This window comes from Myxocyprinus asiaticus, chromosome 6 (genome assembly GCF_019703515.2).
Source record: "Myxocyprinus asiaticus isolate MX2 ecotype Aquarium Trade chromosome 6, UBuf_Myxa_2, whole genome shotgun sequence".
Taxonomy (NCBI): Eukaryota; Metazoa; Chordata; class Actinopteri; order Cypriniformes; family Catostomidae; genus Myxocyprinus; species Myxocyprinus asiaticus.
Genome location: NC_059349.1, coordinates 53,069,940 through 53,082,342, shown reverse-complemented (window position 1 = coordinate 53,082,342; position 12,403 = coordinate 53,069,940). Strand labels below are relative to the sequence as shown.

Genomic DNA, 12,403 nt, shown 5'->3' with positions numbered 1-12,403 from the left:
TAAGTGGCCTACCACCAGCAGTGGTAGACACAATCACTCAGGCCAGAGCTCCCTCCACGAGGCAGCTTTATACCCTGAAGTGGCATCAGTTCGCAAATTGGTGTTCTTCCCGAGCTGAAGACCCTCAGAGATGTGCAGTCAGGTCAGTGCTTTCCTTCCTGCAGGAGAGGCTGGAGGAATGGCTGTCCCCCTCCACCTTGAAGGTGTATGTGGCTGCCATAGCGGTACACCACAATACAGTGGACGGTAAGTCCTTAGGGATGCACAACCTGATCATCATGTTCCTGAGAGGCACCCGGAGGCTGAATCCTCCTAGGCCACGCCTGTTCCCCTCATGGGATCTCTCCGTGGTCCTCCTGGGCCTTCACGAAGCCCCCTTTGAGCTGCTAGAGTCAGTTGAGTTGAAAGCCCTCTCCTTGAAGACGGCCCTCCTGATTGCGCTCACCTCCATCAAGAGGGTCAGGGACCTGCAAGCTTTCTCTGTCAGCGATACCTGCCTGGAGTTCGGTCCGGGTGACTCTCACGTAATCCTGAGACCCCGGCCGGGCTATATGCCCAAGGTTCCCACAACCCCCTTCAGGGTTCAGGTGGTGAACCTGCAAGCGCTACCTCAGGAGGAGGCTGACCCAGCCCTGTCGTTGCTGTGTCCAGTGCGTACTTTATGCATCTACTTGGACCGCACGCAGAGCTTTAGATACTCTGAGCAGCTCTTTGTCTGCTTTGGCGGTCAGCGGAAAGGGAACGCTGTCTCCAAACAGAGGCTTGCCCACTGGGTCATGGATGCCATCGCTATGGCATACCAGGCCCAGGCCGTGCCCGCCCCTTCGGGAATACGATCACACTCCACAAGGAGTCTGACATCCTCGTGGGCACTGGCACGTGGCACCTCTCTAGCAGACATCTGCAGGGCAGCAGGCTGGGTGACACCTAATCTTGATTTTACAATCTCTGGGTTGAGCCAGTTTTGTCCCGTGTTCTGTCAGGTACGAACAGGTAAGTTCGGGAATACGGACAGCTGGCCGGGTGTATCGCTTGCGTATAGTGCCTTTCCCCTCCAAAGAGGCGAAGATGTGCACTTCTTTTCCCATGCGAGTTCATGAACCCGTGAACCTTGGATGTCCTTCCTCCCTAGCCCTGTGGCTCACGAATTCAATGAGGATTTCACAGTCGGAACCAGTATGTGTGCTAATATGCCCTTACTGAGGTAGGTGCTCCACAGGCGCTGGTTACTCCGGTAACCCCCTGTGATGTATTTTCTGCAGTACAGTCTCCCTGTCGGCAGACCTGCATCTCCCTTCGACAGAGCCCTCTCTGTCCTGGTCGCCGTGTTTGTAGAACTCCTCACTTTTCAGGCAGGACCTACAACCACACCTCTTCCATGTGCGGCTCTGAGCCCACGTGACGTGCTTGCCACATGTTACCTCCCCTCCGGGCAGGATGTGGTCTCTGCTGGGTCTTTCCCCCCTGAAAGAATAGGATAGGAAAAGAACACCTTCCCTGGTGCATATATTGAGTGTTAAAATGGCACCAGCCAAATAACTGAATACTCTGTGGAGAGAAAACATAGGAAGCGGCCTGCTTCCATACTAGATACGTCTCTTCCCCCCCTAGGGATGTGGGGATCTATACGACGTTTTTTGGGGCGTTGGGGGAGGCTACGTGCAGACCGGTTCACCTGCTACTATGCACGCAGCAGCTTGCTTGCACCTGCACCGGCAGTCCACGTAACACGGTTCAGCTAGTTGTGGCGTTTCGTAAAGGGACCCCTAGTGTCACTACATCGACGCAACGTCGAGTGAGTGACAGAAGGGGAACGTCTCGGTTACTGTCGTAACCTCCGTTCCCTGATGGAGGGAATGAGACGTTGTGTCCCCCCCTGCCACAACGCTGTATTACCCGCTGAAATGGCCGGGACCCTGTCTTGGCTGAATGAGTGGTTGCGAGCCAGCTCATTTAATACCTGTATGTCAGGGGGAGTGGCATGCAAATTCCACTCGCCAATTCTCATCTGAGGTGTTCAGAGATCTGAGGTGTTCAGGGCTCTCAAGTTTGCTGATCCTAGTGTCACTACATTGGCACAACGTCTCGTTCCCTCCTTCAGGGTATTGAGGTTATGACAGTAACCGAGATGTTTTTTTTGTTAAAATCAGTATCGGTATGGGCCTATAGTGTTTTTTTGTTAAAATTGGTACAGGTATCAGCCAATAGTGTTTTTTTGTTAAAATTGGTACAAGTATCAGCCTATAGTTGTTTTTGTTAAAATCATTATCGGTATCGGCCTATAGTTTTTTTTTTGTGTTAAAATTGGTACAGGTATCAGCCTATAGTGTTTTTTTGGTTAAAATTGGTACAGGTATCAGCCTATAGTTTTTCTTTTTTTATTTTATTTTTTTAAATTGGTACAGGTATCAGTCTATAGTTTTTTTTTGTTAAAATCAGTATCGTATTGGCCTATATTTTTTTTGTGTTAAAATTGGTACAGGTATCAGCCTATAGTTTTTTGGTTAAAATCAGTATCGTTATCGGCCTATAGTTTTTTTATGTGCTTAAAATCGGTATCAGCCTATAGTTTTTTTTTTTTTTTAATCCGTATCGCATCGGGCTATAATTATTTTTATGTAGTTAAAATCGGTATTGGTATCAGCCTATAGTTTTGTTTTTGTTTTTTTTCGGTATCGATATTGGGCTATAGGCTTTTTTTGGTTAAAATCTGTATCGCTATCAGCCTATAGTTTTTTTTTTTTAATCAGTATTGGTGTCAGCCTACAGGTTTTTTTTTAAATCAGTATCTGTATTGATCTAAAATTTTCATATCGGTGCATCCGAAATATTCATTAGTATTACTACAACATTTAAACTCTTTATACTTCATGGAAGCATTTTTGTACTACCCTTATACTGATTGTAATTAAAAAATTTTTTTTTTTTTTACTCAATACAATAATGAGAATCTAATGAGAAACTTCATAAAGAATAATGGTTAAGAATGTGACTTGGACATATTATCGTGAGATTTACCATACTGCGAGAAATGTTACTCTATAAGAAACGTGTTCTTTTTTAAGTTTAAGATGCTGTAAAGGCAACAGAACCCTTGAAGGGCTTTATTTTAAGGCTCTTCCATTCAGATGCACTGAAAAGCTCTTTGTCCTTCTCAGTAAATAGCAATAAAACATAATTTATTTCAGTAGCTCATTTTAAATGACCGGCTTCAACAGCTCACTGTTCAAAAACAACTGCTATTATAGTCTATTGACCCGAGCGAGACAGTAAATAAGCTGTTGAGTTTCTTGCTATTTTACGACCTGCAGCATAAACAGAAACACAGAGAATAATACACATCCGCTGTTTCTAAATGTTACTTTGTGAGTCAGACAAGACCAGAATGGAGTAGAGAGCAAAGTAAGTGAGCTTTTCCAGACACATTTAAAAACACTGAGATTTTTTTCTGGCTGAATTTCACCTGCTCAAGAATGCCAGAATAAATGGCTTGTTCAGTGTTCATTCTCACTTCTCTTTATATTTAAACTTGACTCGGCATCCTCTCTCATTCTTGGGCCTTCGAGTTCATAACATCCCCATTGGTGTTTATAACGTAAAATACTAATTCAAAACATATAAACCTTCCTATTCTTTTCTTACTTTGCTGTTCGCGGTCATTTTTGACCGGACACAGTACCTGTGTAACTTTTTTTAGTCAATTGATAATTTTTTTTAATCTAATTACTGTAATTACATGGTATGCCGATTAATTAATTGAATTAATGGAAATTAATCGCATATATAAATATTTACAAAGAAAGCCCCGCAAATAACAAAAATACAATATATAATGATGATTAAATAATTATAAATAGTTATATTTAAATAATAATACATTATATATATATTTATATATATATATATATATTATAAAAAACAATAATACAGATAATTAAAATGCATTACATTATTTTGGCACACAGGTGAAGCATTTAAAAAGACAATACAAAAAGTGGCTTTAGAATGCGATGTATTGTTTATTTGCATATTATTGAACATATGCCAGTCGTTGGTCTACAGTTCACAGCAATATATTTTGCAACTGAATTCATCAGTCAGTCCGAGATTTATTATAAAGGCTTGATTAATGATGCGTGAATGTACACCTGCATCAGACGAACGCTTTTGGAGTGTCTCTGTTGCGTTGCGTCATAAACATACCATTTTTAGGTCACTGTGTCAAGTTAATCAAAGTTTGAAATTTAGAAAAACACGTCTTGAGATCCCTAACTTCGGATTTGCGCTCCATCAAGCTGTGTTTGAATGCAAGAACGTGTTCTCATCTTGTGCTGTCTGCTGTCGGTAAGTGTGGTTTGTTTTCTGTATAAGCTGCGCGTTGCCTATACAGCTGGAGTTTCGCTTACTGCCCCCTGGAGAAAACAGGTTGTACACCATGCTTGAATTGCTCAGATGAAAGGAATATTCCTTATTATGGTCCAGGACATGATTACGTAAATTTTTTAATGCATTATTTTTATATATAATTAATCGCACTGAATTAACGTGTTAAATCGACAGCTATAATTTAGACATAAACAAACTTCTACTTGTCAAAATGTAGCTTTTTATTTATTTTTTTTTTACAATTTTTGCAATAATGTCACATTATGCTCACAGTCTAACCTGACCTGGTGTTACAAGGAGAATACGTAGAATAATAGTTTTGTTACCAATCATTTATTTCAGAGATAAGGCTCAGTAATTAGCACTGTCGCCTCACGGCAAGAAGGTCCCAGGTTCAAGTCCCAGTTCAACTGGGCCTTTCTGTGTGGAGTTTGCATGTTCTCCCTGTGTTTGTGTATGTTTCCTTCAGGTGCTCCAGTCTCCACCACAAGTCCAAAAACATGCAGGTGAAGTGAACTGACGACTCTAAATTGCCCCGTAGGTGTGAGTAAGTCTGTTTTCACACCTGTCTCATTTGGAGCATTTGTTTTAGAACCTGGCGTGTTTCTCCCTTGGTTCGGTTTGTTTAGGCATATATGAACACGGCAATCGCACTCAGATCCGCCCCAAAACAATCGGTTCGAGACCGATTGCAAATGAACTCTGGAGCAGTTCGCTTGTGGTGAGAATGCAAACCGACCCAACGAACCAAACAATATCCCTTTAAAAGCCATGAGCATAATTGAGGAATCTTTGGAGAAGACATCTGTAGATCAGCACTTCTCTGTAATTCATTAACAAAACGTGGATATAGCCTTTTGGTAACTATATTAGATATAATTGCACGTTTAAAATAGGAGCTGTTTTATAATTCCTGAGATCATTTTAGTACGATCGTTTCTCTCTTTTGGATAGTGACAGAACACGTGTAGGATGGCGTTAGCAACTTTGTGACAAATAATTTTTTTTTACATGGCTTTACTCTTCTGTGTGTGTGTGTGTGTGTGTGTGTGTGTGTGTGCGTGTGTGTACATGTGAGAGAGGGAGAGAGAGATCTGTGAGAACAGGCATGTTTCAATGGAGAAATAATGCAAAAGCAACTAATGACGGATAAAAATAATCATGATGGAAACTCGTATCCATCCGAGTGACGGATAATTTGTATTTGGAGCACAACCTCTAATGGGTTGACACATTTTTACAGGCATATAATATTAACTGGTATAACAATGGATGAGCCTGATCCTGGAACAGCGAACAAACATAGTGACCAATAAGGGGACAGCTTGCTCACATGTGACTTTTATTGACGTTTTGAAATGTTGCCTTATTAAAGCAGATCGAACCAAGAAGAAAATTCAACATTGTAACAATTTAGTCCCTGTTTTGGAACAACGCAAGTGGTCTACAGGTCTGAAAATGCCTTGAGAGTCCCCCACCACTGGGGGTTGCATCAGGAAGGGCATCCGGCGTAAAACCTGTGCTAAGTCAAATATGCGGATCACGGCTGGTCCGCTGTGGCGACCCCTAACGGGAGCAGCCGAAAGAAGAAGAAGATGAAGTAAGTTAATAATAATGTCAAGAAAATGAACAGTAATAAACAGAAATAAACAGCAATGAACTGTGAAAATGTAATTAGTGTATAAAACAGAAGACTTTGTTCTTTGTTCTCTGTGTGCGTGCGTGCCTGGATGTGTGTGTCTGTTTGTATGTGTTGTGTTCTGCGTTCTGACTGTGTTAGTCTCATCCATTTATTTGTGTGTGTGTGTGTGTGTGTGTGTGTGTATGTGTGTGCTGCATTGTGGCTGATTTATAGATTTTATTTGACCAAATTAAAAAACATTGCTCTGTGTTATAGTGTCACCAGTTCATTTTTGTGTGTGTTTTTTCTGCATGGTGGCTGATTTATATATTGTATTCGACAAATAAAAAAAAAATTGCTTATTTGTTTAGTCTTTGACATTCATTTTCTATGGTCGGTCAGTTTTGACTGCGAACAGCAAATGTGTCTCTTAGGCTTATCAGATTGTGTGTGTGTGTGTGTGTGTGTGTGTGTGTGTGTGTGTGTGTTCAGATGGCTAGTGGAGGAAAAGTCACAAAGTCTTGTACCGCTTAGATAAATGAAACCATTAATATTATTACAATTTTGACCGAACAAAATAGGAAGGTTAAAAAGTTCATATTGAGATCTCTGACTTTGGTATCTTGGCAAATCTGAGCACAGTTTGAGATTGACAGTCGAAATCTCTTTTGAGATGTGAGATTATGAAGGTCTTTTTCTCATCTCATTCACTCATGCAAAAGACTCAGTTTCTTTCCATTTAATCTCATTGCTGTCTTGCTGTCATTTGTCTCAGTTGTCTTTGCATATAAGCACCAACTTATGAGGCTTTTAGGCAAATTATTTGACATTTTCTACAAATTTGCTTAGCTTGTTGGGATTTATTAACCTGTTATACAGTAGTTTGATGTTGGAAATGTTGTCATTTCTAATTTAAGAAATGATAATTTTAATCTTCCTTGGCACATCAGCAAATAACATTGTAATGATAGTAACTGCTAGGTGATGTACAGTATATATGGCATGGGAACGCTTGCCTCTATATGTCATTAGTTTATGTATTATTTTAATTAAAACGTATATGCAATATTTTCCACGTTTTGCTTTGTCAAGTTTGGATGAAGTACATGAAGCAATATGCTGTGGTGTAAGAAGTTTGGGGAATAAAAAGTACAAATTAAGCATTGGGTTTCTATGTTTACCTTCCTATATCCTGTTTATAATGACTAAGAATTACCCTGCTTAATTTAGGAGAGAAAGAACTGAACACAAAACAGCGCTTCATTCATTCATTCATTCATTCATTCATTCTGCAATGGTGGGCAAATTGCAGGAGTGTTTAGTAACATCTCGGCTCCGTCTTCACAGGTCACTGTGAGTAAATAGGCCAACTGTCTGCAGTCTGATGAATTTAGACAGCTCTTTAACAGCAAACTATAGGGAGACTATATTTGACTATTTAAACCAGTGCTATATATTTGCCCTATTCCACTCGTAGAAAAAAAAAGTTTCCAATTAGAAAAATAAAGGGTTTTACAGCCTGTTGTCATTGGAGAACCATTTTAACCTTATACTCTGGTGTATTTTTGGGCTGCCACCCGCAATTTTTCACACTCAAATTTAAAAGCTCATCATTCACACATACTGCGGACTAATTGCAAAAAAATTGGTCTAATTTTTCGGAGACTTTTTCTGGTTCTGTTCACTCTACCTCACTTTGAAAAGTCTTATTTCATTCCACTAGATGGCAGCAAGTACTAGAAAAAAATATTTGTTTTCTCTATCACATTCCATCACAATATACAGATCTGAAATGTAGGTGGCGCTCTAACGCATTTTAGCTCTCACAGATGTGCTCGTCCATAGACATTCAGTCTAATTTTCAGTTCAAGCACCACCCTCATTGTTTCATTGAATATCTCGGCCTCTGAGTGGACTAGAAGCTCAATCTATGTTTCATTAGAAAGCTGAGATCCTCCCATTTGCGATGATATATAACATTTTATAATCAATAGTTGAAAACATATTTTTCTGATGATTTGTTTTGCATGCTTTTCCTTCTGGATGGCATATTTTGTTCTGGACATCTAAGATATAACATTTGATTATTCAGCCAAGCAAACTCACAGACAAATAAAAATTGCTCTTTTTTTAGAAACCCCCCTAAGGTAAAAGCAGATATAAAGTTTTGGCTACTTGGGGCTTACAGCAGCAGCTATGGGAGCATAAAAGAGAAGTTTTCTCATAAAGACGGTTTTATTGTTGGGGTCAGGGGTTTTCAAAAGTCATCTCAAAGACTTTGAACCAAATACCAATCATGCTGGGGGGGGGGGGCTTTTTCCGGGCCTGAAGGTTTGATGTCTTTGGCTTCTTCCTTTCATTGGTACTCAAGAATGCCTTAGTCTCAGTACGTCAATGAAACTCCTTGTGAGTTTCAATAATGCCTTCATTTTGTTTAAATAATTCAATTAATACTTCATTTGAACTCTTTTGGACTGAGTGAACCCGTTCTCTATTGCAGAAAGTGTTTAGAAAAGAACCACAATTCATTTCTGTATTACATTCACTCTATTTGTTTTGTTTATTGTATATCAAGCCAAACGGCTTCGTCCATCCAAGTCCAGGATTCATGGAATGAATATTATAATCATGGCAAAGAAAAAGGCAGACAGTGAACACAGTAAAACTCTACATATTGCATATTCACAAAGCTTTTGAAGATACAGAAATATTGGCCCACAACTGGAGTATCAACTCTTTTGAGTATTTCAAATGTAAATTTTACACTAGTGGTCTGTACTGGAGAAATACGCTCAACCACTATGAACTCAAAATCAAGTGGAACGTCCAAATAAACATTATCTTAGTTTAAAGGATATTTTATATATATATTTATTATAATCTATGCAATAAATACAAATGCTTAAAAGCAATAGGATACAAACATACTGTAAACACTTAATCTATAATTTATGGTTTTTATTTTAAAAGAAGAAATTAACATTTTATTATAAAGCAAGCTTCAGAAAAACAAAGTTGATGAGACTAAAAATGGGCATTTTCAGTTTTGCTGCTGGCACTAGGCAAGAACAGTACATTACATTTGTCATTAACAATTATTCCAACAATTGTATGGATTGTTTCAAGTTACTGAGAAACATTTCAATTAAATTATTACCTATTATATAGGCCTTTAAAATGTACTCTAATAGAAGGACAAACACATTTACATGATCCGATGTCTTTAATTCCTGTGAAAAGAAAAAAGCATGATCGTTGCACTGATTATACAGTAATGAATGACTTAGGAAAGATGTGCTGAAATCACGTTTTCTCACCCAGTTATTCTGCAATTTCGTGTTTGGATGAAATGGCCAGTGTAAATGACTTCACATCGCACAACATTATTAGAGAAGTCAGACTCGGGCACCAGGAAGTTTGGATTGACTGTGACCTGAACAGGATGTGAAACAAACATCAACAGCAGGATTGGATTTTCAAACCCTGGCTAGAATTGAAAGCGAATCAACACATTCGCTCCTTATTGAAACTTTCATACCTTAAGAATGTAGTTTCCTGGAGGAACATCTGTGATGTCGATCCACTGGCAGTCAATATTGGCTGCATAAGTATCATGGCAACCTGGACTCAATCCCTGCAAATACAACAACACTATGATGGGTCAATGATGTGATGCTCATTTTTTGGCCAGGGCTGTGTTTCCCAAAAGCATCGAAAGCTTAAGTTGATCGTAGAGACCAATAGCGCCAATGGTTTCTACGATCTTCTTAGGCTTACGATGCTTTTGGGAAATGCAGCCCAGATCTATTAAAGGTGTTGTAAACGATTTTTTAATGTAAAGGTATCCTACTCCCTGAAAGATATCACTTATGAAATAAGTCTCCTGAGATATCTCACCGGTCTCTGTGACAGCTCTAGACTTTGTAAACGGCAAACAAAAATGTGACCGCGGTCTCTGACGCTTTCTGCCTGTCAATCATTTTGCACGTTCTAAAAGTGTTGTAGTTGCAGCAAATTATTGAGGCTTAAAGGGATAGTTCACCCCAAAATTAAAATTCTCTCATGACTGACTCACCTTTAAGCCATCCCAGATGTGTATGACTTTCCTTCTTCAGCAGAGCCGAAGTGAAGATTTTTATAAGCACATTTCAGCTCTTTATGTCCATTCAATGCAAGTGAATACTTCTGAAGCAAATCGATAGGTTTGTGTAAGAAACAAATTGATTATGAAAACGTGTTTTAACTTTAAATCGCTACTTCCAGCCAGCAATGGGATGCTCTTTGAAATGACCTAACTCTCACGTGACGTTCGTTCCTCGGTTGTATACAAAGCGCGCTTCCGACTTCTTGTGTGAACATGCCATCACGCTAACGTCATGCTACAGCTCCGTGATGCATTCACTCAGGGTCATTTCAGACCATTCTGGCGCCCTAGGCGAGATCCCCATCGCTGCCCCCGTTGGGGTGCGTTGCGGCGGCCTCCTCTTTGGCGCCCCCCCCAGCAGGTGACGCCTAGTTCGCCTATGCCTAGAAACGGCCCTGAGTTCACTGCTAGTAGGAAGCATTTTTTAAAAGTTAATAAAGTTTTAATTATTGGTTTATTTTTTTTACACAAATGTATCGATTTGCTTCAGAAGACATTCATTGATCGACTGGAGTCATGTGGATTACTTTTATGCTGCCTAAATGTGACTTTTGGAACGTCAAACAGCCAGCAGACTGATGGCACCCATTCACTTGCATTGAAGGGATAAACAGAGCTTAAATGTGCTTATAAAAATCTTCTCTTTGTACTGCTGAAGAGGGAAAGTCATACGCATCTGGAACGGCTTAAAGGCCAGTCAAAAATGAGAGAATTTTCATTTTAGGTTGAACTATTCCTTTCTTGCCATATTCTGATTTATAATTTGTCAGTTGAGGGCGCTATTTCGCTACTGTTGTGTTTGACAACTCTGGGAACATGCTTTTTGTCGGTTTTAACCAGGGGGTCAGGAACTGGCTGGTTAGCAGGTCCCTGTTAGTACCTGCTGGTAGATGCTGGAACTACACCACCCGATGGCAAAAAGCATGTAGCCGTGTTTTATGACAGTTTTTTTTTCAATAACCATTTCAATCTAAATTATTTAATTACATTATAGTACATATTCATCCAGTGACGGGTTGTTATTGAAGCGCTCTTAAAAGCTTGAAATTGATTTATATTTTTCCTTATCTATTCCCATTGACGAGTGATCAGTCAAGTGACACCCAATCCCGGAACTGATGACCATATATATATATAAATATATGAAAAGGCACATTTTGGAATCAAATGGAATAACCTTAAGAAAATTTCTTGATATGCATGACTCACAAATTCATAATATATGTAGAAAAAAAAATATTTGTAACTTTATGTTTGAAAAATATTTTATTGAAGTATTTTAATATCTTTTACATTGTTTAAATCATTAAATACATTTTTTGTAGAAAATGCTATAAAAGTTTAGAAAAAAAATGCATGGCAGCAACATCAACACAAAGAATACATTTCTAAGAAATTTTATTGATTTATAGAAAATGTATTTCTCATTTTTATAATCTGTCATTTCACAGATATCAATGTCAAGGTCATGGGTTTGATTCCCATGGAAATGATAAAATGTACACCTTGAAATTATTGTAGTAATGTCTTTGGTTAAAAGCTTCCTTTATATGTATAAATGCACTCATTAAAATTAGCTTCATATAAAAACAATAGAAGTGTATGGTCATGTCTACCTGGGTGTGTGTAGTGCAGGCGTATCTGCGATGGAAGCCGGGATCACAGCCAGTGTCCTCCAGACAGAAGCTCGCTTTGTGTCCTTCAGCAACCTTTAGTCCAGTGTTAATGTCCAAGAGATCATAGTGACTGAACGCGTCCATGCTGTGATAGTGCCTGTGGAGTTTGAGGCAGATATTGTACTTTTTCTCTTGATTTTGGCATTCTTTCTAACAATCAGCAGGTGAGAATAAAGGCCCCAATTTTGGATATCTGGTGTGTTTTGGATCAGTCATTATTTATTATTCTTAATTGCCATGTTTTGTTTTGTTTTTTAAATTTCTTTGTATTTAAAAAGTGAATAGTTCCGACTAAAATTCTGACTGGATAAATTGCATTGAAGCCATTGTAAAATGTAGATAAACACACGCCTGTGACGGCACATTTTATATTACTGTTATGCATCTATTAGTATTAAAGTAGCAACTATACTAAAAACTGAAATAAAGTTATTATGTATTAACTAGGAAAGTACACTTTGAATGTTGGCTTCATATTTTGACTAAAAATGTAAAACAGCTATTACAATTTTTTATGTTATTTAGACCTTATGCACTTTGGGTGGTTGCTAAGGTGATATGAAGGGTTGACAGACA

General features: G+C 38.9%; 1 protein-coding gene across 1 annotated transcript in view; it reads right to left on the bottom strand.

Moving 5' to 3' along the window:
- Nucleotides 1-8,544: 8,544 nt before the first annotated feature.
- The window catches only part of loxl5b (lysyl oxidase-like 5b), a 10,058-nt gene continuing 6,199 nt past the window's right edge, over nucleotides 8,545-12,403 (bottom strand). The window contains exons 4-7 of the mRNA XM_051700880.1: nucleotides 11,768-11,924; nucleotides 9,546-9,641; nucleotides 9,325-9,440; nucleotides 8,545-9,237 (exon numbers count right to left, since the gene is read on the bottom strand). Coding sequence (XP_051556840.1) covers nucleotides 9,231-9,237; nucleotides 9,325-9,440; nucleotides 9,546-9,641; nucleotides 11,768-11,924 — 376 coding nt within the window. The 3' untranslated portion in view covers nucleotides 8,545-9,230. The remainder of the gene's footprint in view (nucleotides 9,238-9,324; nucleotides 9,441-9,545; nucleotides 9,642-11,767; nucleotides 11,925-12,403) is intronic.